At 53.5% G+C, this 12,035-nt stretch overlaps 5 protein-coding genes across 5 annotated transcripts; 4 read left to right on the forward strand and 1 right to left on the reverse strand.

Annotated features, from left to right (window-relative positions):
• Positions 1 to 543: 543 nt before the first annotated feature.
• A1O5_06598 (coproporphyrinogen III oxidase, aerobic) lies at positions 544 to 1,750 on the forward strand (the record flags this gene model as incomplete). Its single annotated transcript, XM_007747190.1, has 2 exons — positions 544 to 1,557; positions 1,646 to 1,750. The coding sequence occupies 2 exons, from the start codon at positions 544 to 546 to the stop codon at positions 1,748 to 1,750; spliced, it is 1,119 nt and encodes a 372-aa protein (XP_007745380.1).
• Positions 1,751 to 3,522: 1,772 nt separating this feature from the next.
• A1O5_06599 (uncharacterized protein) lies at positions 3,523 to 5,795 on the forward strand (the record flags this gene model as incomplete). Its single annotated transcript, XM_007747191.1, has 4 exons — positions 3,523 to 3,615; positions 3,665 to 3,737; positions 3,792 to 3,918; positions 3,968 to 5,795. The coding sequence occupies 4 exons, from the start codon at positions 3,523 to 3,525 to the stop codon at positions 5,793 to 5,795; spliced, it is 2,121 nt and encodes a 706-aa protein (XP_007745381.1).
• Positions 5,796 to 6,453: 658 nt separating this feature from the next.
• Positions 6,454 to 8,022, reverse strand: A1O5_06600 (uncharacterized protein; the record flags this gene model as incomplete). The annotated part of the gene is made up of 1 exon (XM_007747192.1): positions 6,454 to 8,022. The coding sequence occupies one exon, from the start codon at positions 8,020 to 8,022 to the stop codon at positions 6,454 to 6,456; it is 1,569 nt and encodes a 522-aa protein (XP_007745382.1).
• Positions 8,023 to 9,567: 1,545 nt separating this feature from the next.
• On the forward strand, positions 9,568 to 10,008 carry A1O5_06601 (uncharacterized protein; the record flags this gene model as incomplete). Its single annotated transcript, XM_007747193.1, has 1 exon — positions 9,568 to 10,008. One exon carries the CDS (start codon positions 9,568 to 9,570, stop codon positions 10,006 to 10,008), a length of 441 nt encoding a protein of 146 aa, XP_007745383.1.
• A 642-nt stretch (positions 10,009 to 10,650) lies between these two features.
• A1O5_06602 (uncharacterized protein) lies at positions 10,651 to 11,927 on the forward strand (the record flags this gene model as incomplete). Its single annotated transcript, XM_007747194.1, has 2 exons — positions 10,651 to 10,970; positions 11,279 to 11,927. 2 exons carry the CDS (start codon positions 10,651 to 10,653, stop codon positions 11,925 to 11,927), a joined length of 969 nt encoding a protein of 322 aa, XP_007745384.1.
• Between the last annotated feature and the right edge of the window lie 108 nt (positions 11,928 to 12,035).

The following is a 12,035-nucleotide window of genomic DNA, read 5'->3' on the forward strand; positions in this document are numbered from 1 at the left end:
ACCAACATCGCCACGCTGCTTCCGTCAGTCGACGATGGCTGGGTTTGGTGGTAAGGAAATAGCCTTGTCATGTGACAGTGGGGAACCTGCACCGCGTTTCTGCAGCTTCCTCTCGCGGAAAAAAGACGAATAGCCGTAATGCTCACCTGCGATGACCTGACGACCGGTAGGAGGAATATTTGATTCTTCCTGTGGAGCTGTGGCGACGTACATTCAATGGCTTTACCAGAACTACAATAAACTGCATCATCTCAATTTGTCCAACTTGCCTTCTCCTGCATTCATGCTTTGTCTGGGCACAGCCGTACTATATTGACCATGGGCGTTCCTAGGTCTGCGTGGAGCTCTGTTCGAGCTTCTCACAGTTCAGTCTTCAGAGCAGGATCCAACCTGCATATCCGCCCTTCTCGTCTACGCCCGTGCTATTCTACCGGACCTCTACCTACTGCCCAAAGCCCACTGTTGGGAAATCACCGCAGGCAGAGATGGCTGTACCTACCGTTTTCCCTCGGAACCCTCTTCGTCGGCACATTGACCTACAGCATGGCCCAGGGGACACCCATCGCGAATGACTCGCCACCCATTCAACCCGTTAATTTGGCCGAGGTAGATGAGGTGACCAAGAGCAAGCAAAAAATCACACGCAACTCACCCATGCGACTGCGCATGGAGGCTTTGATCAAGGAACACCAAAATCGGATAGTCTTTGCACTGGAGAATGTGGATGGGAAGAAGTTCAGGCGGGACGAGTGGACGAGACCAGCCGGTGGAAGTGGCATCTCATGCGTTCTGCAGGATGGCAATGTCTTCGAGAAAGCTGGTGTCAACATCAGCGTCGTCTATGGAGAGCTATCACGTCCAGCCATTGAGAAGATGCGGTCAGACCATAAGTCCTTTGTTGCTTCGGATGTCGACAAATTAAACTTCTTTGCAGCAGGCATCTCGCTTGTACTGCACCCTCATAACCCCATGGCTCCGACGGTCCACATGAACTACCGATACTTTGAAACATCTGATCCCAGAGACCCGGTCAATGCAACGGGCACGTCTCAACAAAACTGGTGGTTTGGCGGAGGCACAGACCTGACACCTTGTTACCTATTTGAAGAAGACGCCCAATACTTCCACAAGACCCTCAAGGCCGCCTGCGACAAGCACGACAGAGACTACTATCCCAGGTTCAAGAAGTGGTGCGACTCTTATTTCAAGATCCCACATCGAAACGAAGCGCGGGGCATTGGCGGCATATTCTTCGATGACCTCGAAGCGGCTTCACGACCGAACTCTCGCAATCCGCAGGAGGAAATCTTCCAATTCGTCGCCAGCGGTCTCGAGTCATTCTTACCTTCATACCTACCTATAATCAAGAAGAGAAAGGACATGCCGTACTCGCCCCAACAAAAAGAGTGGCAACAGATCCGACGAGGAAGATATGTCGAATTCAATCTCATCAATGATAGGGGGACCAGCTTCGGGCTGCGAACCCCAGGTGCTCGAGTCGAAAGCATTCTGATGAGTTTGCCATTAACGGCCCGTTGGGAATATATGCATCCCGTTGTGAGTCCAATCCAAACCGGCACTCATACCAAGCTCTGTTGCGATGCCTTTTCGTTCTTGATGTGATGGACGCTGACAAGCAGAATAGTGTGGTACTGGCATCCCTGAAAATCGAGATGACGACGATGATTCCCAGTATGAGAAAGAAAAGGAGCTAATGGAAGTCCTCAAGCACCCCAGAGAGTGGGTCTAAATGACCTGCTTTCCATGAGGTCTTGAAAATGAAGTCAATGCTCAGCCATCAACTGAGGTCAGGCATGCAGTCGGAGCTCATGACTTAATAGAGGTTGAGTGGCCGGCTATGTCTACCAAACCCGATCAATGACAGCCTTTTCCACAACGACCTCAACGACCATGACTACCGTGGGATGATGCATTCCGTTCAACTCCCATGCACAAGGGGCACATTACACAGGAACCTCGCTGCTTTGACCAAAATAAAATGGACTAGGCAGGAGACTATACTTTCAATTGGCATTTCATGGGCTAGGTCGGACTGGGACTTTGCCTGCGCACCCAGGCTTCGAAAGCTTTTGATTCCCCAGTCTTCTTGCGGATTGAGAAAGCTTGAGGAGAACGGAGAGAGTGTCGTCTCCCACGCCCAGTGAGTGTCCATCCATAAAAATTTTTGCGTCTGCTGGCACGTTCCTGTGTCAGCAGCTCGTTTGTCTAGCCAAGACCATTATGGTCCTCCAAAATAGAGTTGCCACTTCCACTCTGCAAATACCTGCTTCCTTTTGGCGCAACCGAAACATACCTGACGGAGCCTTGCTTATTGCTACCCTGGCGGTGCCCGTGCGGAGGAAATGTCCTGCAGCATCTTATTGGCAACCCCAGCCATTGGCGCTGACCGGCCTAGAGACCTGCCGCTGCAGAAGCCCAGAACACTTATTACAGGTTTCAGCTCGCAACGGAAGCCGAAAAATCCTTCTCAGCCTCCAAATCTCGGGGTCCAAAGGGTCTAGGATTCGACAACTCTGATATCCCCTACCTAGATCAACCACGCCGACCGCGCAAGCAGGCCTCTTGATTCGAACAGACTCTTCCTACCGACATAACGGTCAATAGCTGTATACCTCGTCTGTGTCATTGCAATAATACCTCGTCAAACACAAGCCGCTTGGACGCAACTGGCCGAGTCAAAACAAAGAGCAATGAGAACTATTTCTGGTAATGCTCTGGACTGGAAATCGCCTATTTTCCCGCTGTATTAAGCTTTTCAGCCCGGATTATCTTGCCAGGCCAAACAGTTTCATCCAGCCCAGGGCAGGCCCAGGGTTCCCCAGTCACGGCCAGTTCCCCCACCCTGACACTCACCCATCTCTTGGAGAGTAGAACAAGCTCGTATGACTGACCAACTTACCGGCCTCTCATTGCGATACAGCTGCTGGGGAGGGCCATTTCTTCAGGCATCCCATGATACCTGACCGCCTCGTTCAAGCTCCCACGCACCTTCTGGCTAACACCATGGCAATGACCTGCGCTGTCGCTTATCTCAATAAGCCTCTTACTGAACTAATATACTCAAGCGGCCAACTCGAAGGGCGAAAAGCAGCACGGAATCCCCGTCGACCCGGGGTGTCCTGTTCTACCGCAATTCAAGTCCAAACCCAGGTTGGGCATCCCTCTCTGATTGGGAGCAAGAGACCATGACCTTTGGTGACTCCCCAAAGGCGTGATGATCGCCTAAGCACCTCATGCTCATAGCGCCCAGGCTGTTGCGGGCTTGCATGCCTATTGCAGCCCGATCATATCGTCCTGAAATGGCTAGTCCAACGTGTTTAGTTGATCTTACTGCTTCACGGAAGTCGCAAATGGAGGCCGAACTCTGGGCCGCCACATGCTGGTCAGCTCTGTCCATGTCCGCCAATATAAATACAATCCATCAGTCTCGGCTGTTGTACAGATCTTCTCCTCTTGGTTACACACTTCTTCGACCTCCATCTGGCCTCGTTCCTGTCGATGATGAGGACAAGTCTGTTCCCCGCCCTTCTGGGCGCTGTGTTTGTTGAAAGTGTCTTGGCTGGCCAACCAGGACCTCTTGGAAAATGGATGGGAGTAAGCGGAAAAGAATGCATATGTGAAACTGTGTCACTAACACCTCCAGGGTGGTGATGATTGTCCATGGGGAAGTAGAACTGCTTCTGGATCCCATCCCCAGAATGATATGCCAGATACTGGTTCGCACGGTCTCCTCCCAGGTGGTGACTAGACAAGGCTGAACTTGATTCTAGGCGTCACACAATACTATGACTTCACTGTCGCCCGGGGAACATACGCTCCTGATGGAGTGCAACAAGCCATGATCGTTGTCAATGGCCAGTATCCAGGTCCCTTGATTGAGGCAAATTGGGGTGACTGGTACGTGAATGCCCGAGGCTGTGAGGAGGCTTCTTGCTGAATTGTACAGGATCGAAGTTAATGTTCACAATCAAATCTATGGCCCTGAAGAACCAACCTCGATACACTGGCATGGCCTGAACCAGCCTGGAACTCCGTACTACGACGGAGTTGTCACCGTTGCCCAATGCCCGATCGTCCCCGGTGGAAATTTGACCTACAGATTCCGTGCGGACGAGTATGGCACTTCCTGGTGGCACGCCCATTACTCTGCCCAATACTCTTCAGGAGTCGTTGGACCGATCGTTGTTCACGGTCCTAACGACGCTAGCTACGACGTTGATCTCTATCCTATCCTTGTTACGGATTGGTTCCACGATAGCTATGAGGATATTGTCAGCTTGGTCATGTCTCCCAGCGCCTCGGGCCTACCATTCCGACCTTTCTCAGACTCCAACCTCGTTGCGGGTGTCGGCCAATATCCATGCGCAAATATCACGAACGGTGCTCCTTGCTCTGTTGTCCCATACGCATCATGGGAATTCGAGCCCGGCAAGACCTACCGTATGCGGTTTGTCAATACAGGCGCCTCAGCATTCGAGACCATTTCGATCGATGGGCACCAGTTAACGGTCATTGCCAATGACTTCGTCCCTGTTCAGCCTTATCAGACCGAATTCGTCACTATCGGTGTTGGTCAACGAGTCGAAGTCCTTGTCACTGCCAATCAGGCGCCGGGCAGCTACTGGCTCCGCGCTTTTAACAGCCCCTGTGGCGACACGAACGGACCATATGGTCAGGGAATCATCTACTACACAGGGTCGGATCCGAGCACGCCTCCCACCAGCACTGGCGCTCAACCACCCATCAACTCGAATTGCCAGAACGACCCTCTGGCGACTACGGTCCCCCAGTACGTAATGCCCGCGGCCGAACCGGATACCACTATCACCATCACCATTGCCGGCGCTCCTGATGCCTCAGGGGTATTCCACTGGACGATGAACGGCGTCAGCTACGATGGAGACCTCTCCAACAGCTTGCTCTTGGAAGCGATTTCCGGTCAGACCGAATTTGCACCACAGTACAATGTGTACAACACAGGCACCAACGGAACAGTTCGAATCATCATCATCAATACTACCCCTGCCCCCCATCCCATGCACATCCACGGCCACGACTTCCAGGTCCTCGCCGAGGGTTTCGGCACCTGGGATGGCACGGTCACCAATCCGACAAACCCGCAACGTCGTGATGTCCACATGCTCTGGGCCCAAGCGACACCGGACAATCCGTCATACATTGTGGTCCAATACACACAGGACAATGCAGGCGTGTGGCCCGTGCACTGCCACATCGCCTGGCATCTTTCGGCGGGCATGGTGATCATGCTCCTAGAACATCCCGAACAGCTCACTTCAATCCAAGTGCCCGAGAGCGTGACGCAGACCTGCCCCGCGTACACGACGTGGTACGCGGCCAACCCTGGCGTTGTGGTGGACGACTCGCTGCGCAAGCGCACGCTGGGCGAGAAAATGGTCGAGTACATGAAGGGAGGCGACAAGGAACACGTCCAGCACCTGGACAAGCACCGCAACAAGAGAGGCGTCAGGGGATATAGGGGCTACGGCCACAATGCCACGGCCGAGGAATTCCCCGCGCACGGCAAGTTCAAAGGCAATGCCACCGCGCACGGTCACGGTGCTGCACACGGCACTGAAGATGCTAGTTACTCGACCATGCATTCGAAGCACAGCAGTAGCACCAGCAGCCACGGCGGCAAGGTATCGCCCACCCCGTCCTGGTCCACCAGGCCGCAGACGGGCACGGTGGGCAAGAACCTGGCCCATGAGTCCAAGAGCACTGGCAGGCCGGGAAGGAAGAGAGACGAGGTGTAAGTGAACCGGGAGACTGGACAGGGCCAGGGCGGGATGGGAAGGAATTCTTGACATGCATCGTCCACCTTCTTCATTTATCATCTTCCCTCTCAGTTGAACAATTTCTTTACTTCTTCGTCCAGGAAAATCGGAATGTGTCACTGTGTTTCCCGCACTGGCAGACAGGATATGACAGGATATGGTACGCAGCATTTACACTACATACGCTACACTACGCTACACTAGGATATGATTTCAATCTTGACTTGATTTGACTTGATATGATTCTACCCATGCTGCGCTATGCTATATATGCTACATCCTAGGATTGGATAAGATGGGACGCCATGGAGTAGGACATGAAACCTCTAATCCGGTTCCTATTGTTTCTTTCATTTTTATTTTATTTTAAAAGCTTTTTGGTTTAGGGGAGTTTTTTTCGGTGGAGGGAAGAAGAAAGGGTAATTCAAGTATATGTTTTGGTGACTATTGTTGAATAGAGACGTATCACTCTGACAAAAACTATCCTCTTCTTCCCTTATGTTCTTGATGCTTGTTCATTCTGGCTAACTTGTCGTAGCACTTTAATAGTGAGCAAACTCCATTCAGACCCCTTTTCCCGTGTTGATCTCAATTTGGTTCTCCGATCCCCTTTTAATGACCGTTAGCAGTGCTGCTTTCATCTTTCACTCACATTACCAGTTGCAGCGGCACCGCCAGTACCTCCTCCACCTCCGCCTCCTCGACCATGGCCTTCACTACCTCTCGCATCAAAGTACCTCGACCTTAGAGCCTGCCCAATCCCGCTCGTGACCCTCCCCCCAAACCCTCCAAAATGCGTCGTCATAGTGGTATTCCCCATTCCACTCAACAATGCTTCTTCCAGTGCCGACTGCGTCACACTTGTGTCATCGAGGTCGGAGAAGGACGAACCCATAGAAGGCGACGTGTCAGACCCCGGACCTGTGCCATGGCGGCGAGGGGATGCGGTTGCTGATGCCGATTGGGAGTGGCTATGCAGGAGGGCACGGTGAGGGGGAGACAGTGGCGTGCCGAGCCTGGGAATGACCGGCGGCTGTGTCGCCAGGTGGACCTGAGTGGAGTTTTGACCATCGATTCGAGGTGTGGGTCGGGCTAAGGTTGTGTTTGCAGCAGTGGACCGGGTAGGGGAAGAGAGGGATGAGGTCGGGGATGTCAGATTTGACGGATTTCGTTGCGTTTGAAGGGGGGTAGGTGGCTCGATGGTTGGAGACGAGGCTATGCGTTCAGATGTCGTGCGTCGGTTGATGCCGGGTCTCTGTGTTTGTAAGGCGCCTCGCAGCGTTGCGCTGGGATCCTGTTGGGAAGAAGACGATGGCCGAGCTTTGCCTTCGGAAGCGGGATTGGCAAAGGGAAGGAAAGAGGGCTCGTCATCATCGTCGTCATCCTCTTCTTGTGGAAGTGGGCTTTGGACAAGACTTTTGTCATCCGGATTGGTGGCGGTTCCTTTCTGGGATTGGAGCTCCTTTCGATAGGATAGAACTCGGCGGTGCATGGACGACGGGTTTGGTCGACGAGCCATAATACGGGATTGAGTCATATCATCTTCCGAGTCGGATGATTGAGGCTGGTTACTCCGCGTCTGTCCTGGTGATCTTGCCAATGGATGTTGAATACTGCCCCTTCTGGACTGCGGTGCCTCTGCGTCCTTGGAAGACTGCCTTGATAATGGCCTCGACGATCCAGAAGCCACTCTGGACTGTGGACCACCCGCAGCCCCAACAGCCCCCGGGGGGTTCCGAAATGGTAGAGAAGTCCTGCTTTTAGCAGGAGTTCCCGGCGTACTGTCTCCTCCCCCCGCAACAGGACTTCCAAGGTGCTGCGTGGACAAGCGTGAAGGGACACGTGACCCACCACTTCCAGCTCTCTTCATCGTCTGGCCGCCCACCATGCTGGCTGAAGCTGATCCTGGAGCGGGGGATGGCGTGGCGGATTGTCTGTTTCCTACCCGGCGCATCTGGGCTCGAACATGGGACAGCTGTCGCTCATAGAGCCATGCAGCTTGCTGGAGGAGGAAGGTCTGGGTCACTTCGAATTTCTCTGATAGAGCCTTCCAGTCGATTTCATTGTTCTTAGATTGGCGGGACATGACATCCCATAGTGCTCGCTCTTTGGCAGCAGACCAGGCTACAGGGGGAGGATCAACAAAGTCACCCCGGTTGAAGGGCAGACGGATGAAGACCGTGAAGTGGTTCTCGATTTCGGCCATGGTAGTATTGTCATTTGCGTCGGGATGGTGGGTTCCGGAGTCAGAGACCTGAGAATATTGGACAGATTAGCACCCTCCGGATATCGAGAAGAGGTTGGCCATGATGGAGAATGATGATGTCCTGAGATGGAAATGACGAGAAGAGAACAGGCAGGATGATGAGGCTCGGTGTTGGTGTTGGGACGTGGCTGAAAGTGGCACCGTGGCGCAGTTTGAGTCCACCAGCCTGCGATTCCTGGTCTGGGCATCCGCGGACCGGAAATACAATTGCCCGCCTCGCCGCATATCCACCTCAACCCTCATGCTTCTCTTCTTCCTCCTCCTTCTTATGCTTCAATATATTATCCAGTCGTATCTCAGCCTACCTGCTCCTGATGTCTCCTCTTTCTCAGGCAAGAGGCTTCAGTGACAGTCTCCTCAGAGCTCGAGCTGTCTTTCCACCCAGTCTGAAGGTCGTCCTCGTAGTTGTGGGCATGACCCCAAACCCAGCATCCGGCACAGTAACCTGCGCCATCCCGATTCGTGAGAACATCTTGTCGATGGGCCATGGCTGAACAGTATCTCCTGGCTGTTCTTTGTGAAGATTTGTGGTCAAAATTCTGTCTATTCCTGCGACATGAGGGTTCCAGTCGGTATGCTTCGTAAAGACAAACGAGCTCGGGAGCTGACATACCTATCGCCATGGATCTGCGTATCCTTTCTCAATGACACCCTGAAACATATTTCTGGCGATTTTCGCGGAGGCCGAAGAAGAAAGGATTGAGAGAGGCTCCGCCGACCAAAGAGATTACCCTATTGACGTTGTGAACCTCTGAACAGGTCGACCACTAAGCGATGATGTCGCCGACCCAGCATCGCTTAGTCGTCGGCCTATTTTGCCGACCTCTCGGCGACAAGATGCAACACAACGCACGGCGGAGTTTTCGAAATGTCTGCGACGTTATAAAGACTTCTTCTCACACTTCAACACGCTTCTTATTGTATCTTCAGATGCACAAACCTTCTTCTGATACTGTGGAAACGATCCGCTGGACGGCTACCAAAGCCGGATTCATCCTCTCTTTCAGGCAGTCATCTACTGTGCGCAGTTGGATTTTCACAAGATGCCTCAAGATATGTCGTCTGAATACAAGGTAGCTCGCCTTCCTTGCTTCTCTAAGACGTCCTCTTCAGAACCCCGATTCTACCGCACCTTTTCACTAGCACCCACTGTCCAAATTGAAATCCAGCACTTTTTTGAAAATCTTCATCTCAGTTTTCAACTCATCCAAAATCTGCAGAATCACCTTCAAGAACAGACTCAGAGAAATCATCATCAAAGACGCGTCAAAAGCTCGAATCCATCTTCCTGCTCGATCAGCCCAAACAACTTCTTCACACAAGACTTCAAATTATCCGAGCCAGCTTGGTTTCTCTTCTCTGCCGCGTCTCACTCATACACTCCATCAGTCTACACAGGAAACATTTCCTTCTCAGCCTTCCTCTCAGACTCAATAAAAATCCTCAGACTTCATCCGATCAAACACTTCAAATCTCTCAGCTGACATGTGCTTCAAATACGAGTGCGACGTCTGCAAGAAGGCGAGATACGATTTCTGCGAGGACTACCTGCGGAACGAGGAGGACCACAAGTGGTGCAACGTCGAGGCGGAGAAGCCCTGGGGCAGCCTCCGTAAGCGCTGCCACACCTGCTACACCATCAGGGGGGTCATCAGAGAGTTGAAGGCGCTCGTCTTTCGCGAGCCATGGCTCGTGACTGAAGGAATGGCGGGCGCGCCAGAGAAGGCTGCCTGGGAGGAGGGAGAGGAAGACGGGGACGGGGAGGCCGCCGGGGATGACGTCGTCAACGACGACGACACCCCTGACGGCTTCACCAAGGAAGAACGAGACCGCGTTCGGCGTGAGGCCGAGGAGGCCGTCATGCGTCGCTGGGGGTTGATGAAGGCGGAGCAAGTCGCAAAGGAGGAGGTCAAGAAGGCTGAATAGAGAAGATGCCTGCCAGCGAGCATGACGGTCGACTCGGCCGGGGAGGTTGGCAGGTGGAGAGTTTACGTGCTGATTTGGACTTTGACAAGCCAGGGTTGGGGAGAGCGTACGCTCTGTCGCTGTATGCGACTGAACAAGAGAGATATTACATCCTGTTTTCGTCCTCAGCCTCTTCTCTTCTGTTTGTGCTTCCGGGATATGATGCTCGCATCTCATGTCTACAGCGTAATGGTAGCGAGCGAAGGCCTCTCTGCAAGATGGAGACACCAACGTTTAGACCAGGATCCTCATCATCGTCTACCACCCTCCTCAACGTGCTGAGCACAGCAAGCAAAAACCTGGTGGGATGTTCTTTTACAGCCGAGGAACGCATCCTCTACTGATACGATGGACCCTTCGTTGTGAGCGGTGGCGTTGATTCTATATTTGATACTAACCCAAATCGTGAAGGAGGCTCTTGATGCGCCGGAAGCATTCCGCAGCCCAAATTCAAAGAGTCTTGGGAGCAACGTCATTTCAACCCACCAAAAATCATGCCACAACTGGGAGTGTATCCATCACAAGAGGGCTTCAGGACACGAGATAGCGCCTCGGACAAGGAAGGGGGATCATCGGAGTCGATCTGTGCCAAAAACGCCCAACATGCCCTTCAAAGACGCCCTCGCGCATTTCAAGTCCCAGATTAAAGACCTCCAGCATGAAGGCCAGAAGTTCCTGTCGTCGGGCAGCCAGCATCAACAGCAACAACCGCCGCCCATCCCGCAAGCTACACGCCCCAGCTACCAACAACAAGGTCAGCCGGGATTCTCGCCACCGCCGCAGCAGCCGACGACATACTGGCAGGCGCGGTTCGATCCAGCTGTGCCCGTCAGCGCTGAGTGGGAGCACAAGCTGGGCAACAACAACGGGTGGGGAAATAATGAAATAGAGCATTATACGGCCGAAGGGGAGAATTCGTTCTAGTAAGTTTTCAAGTTCAGTTTCAAAACCTCGACGTTCATACTCTGGCGCTTCGTTGTAGTTTCCCTTGGCCCCTTTTTTGAGAGTGGTTCATGAGGATGGCTGGTGCTTTCGAAGACGGCGAAGAATATAGATATAGAGAGAGAGAGACACACACACACACACACACACACACACACACACACACACATTCAAGAATCATTTCGATCGTTTTGCTTTTCCCCCTTCCTGCTTTTACTCTTCCGTCCATCCACCACAGCCAAAACACAATCTTCTAACGGGACCCCTCCTTCTTTGTTGCGCTAAACAGCACGCCAAATAACCTCCTCGTTCTGCGCGCCATCTCGGCTCCATCCAACCCGGACCCGGCGAAAAAATACACCTCTGCGCGCTTAGTGTCGCGGCAACGCCTTGCACGCCCACAGGGCAGCCTGGTTGCGACGCTGACGCTTCCCTGCGCCGGAGGGATATGGCCTGCGTTCTGGCTGCTGCCGTTCGAACCCTTCGCCTGGCCGACGGACGGCGAGGTCGACATTGCCGAGACGTGGAACGGCGACGGCGTCAACCACTCGTGCTTGCACTGGGGCTTCTACACGCCGCAGGACACGATGAAGCACCGCGTCGTCGCCACCCCCGTGCAGGGCATGGCGGCCGGCCGGCCCGTGCGCTTTGAGTTCGCATGGATGCAGGACGCTGCGGGACAGGGGCGTCTGGTGTGGTGGATCGACGGGCAGGCGGTCATGAAGGCGCCCATACCGCAGGGCACGCGGCCCATGGCAGACTTCGTCGTGCTCCTCAACATCGCCATGGGCGGCACCGTCTGCGCGGGCCAGATCCCCCGCGAGGGCAGCTACGATATGCTGGTCCACGAGATGAAGATGATGGCGGAGCCCGAGGCGGGCGGATGGGCGAGATTCGAGCGGGATTGGGGCTGGGTGAGGGAGGGTGACACCATCTAAACACCGAGCGAGAGGGCATGAGTCTTTGTGTTTGTGTTTGTTTTGCCTTTTTGTTGAGCGTGGAAGATGGGTGAGGAAACTGGGATCAATCTATCTAATCCACCACTA

The sequence above is a fragment of the Cladophialophora psammophila genome (genome assembly GCF_000585535.1).
Source record: "Cladophialophora psammophila CBS 110553 chromosome Unknown aczJe-supercont1.9, whole genome shotgun sequence".
NCBI lineage: Eukaryota > Fungi > Ascomycota > Eurotiomycetes > Chaetothyriales > Herpotrichiellaceae > Cladophialophora > Cladophialophora psammophila.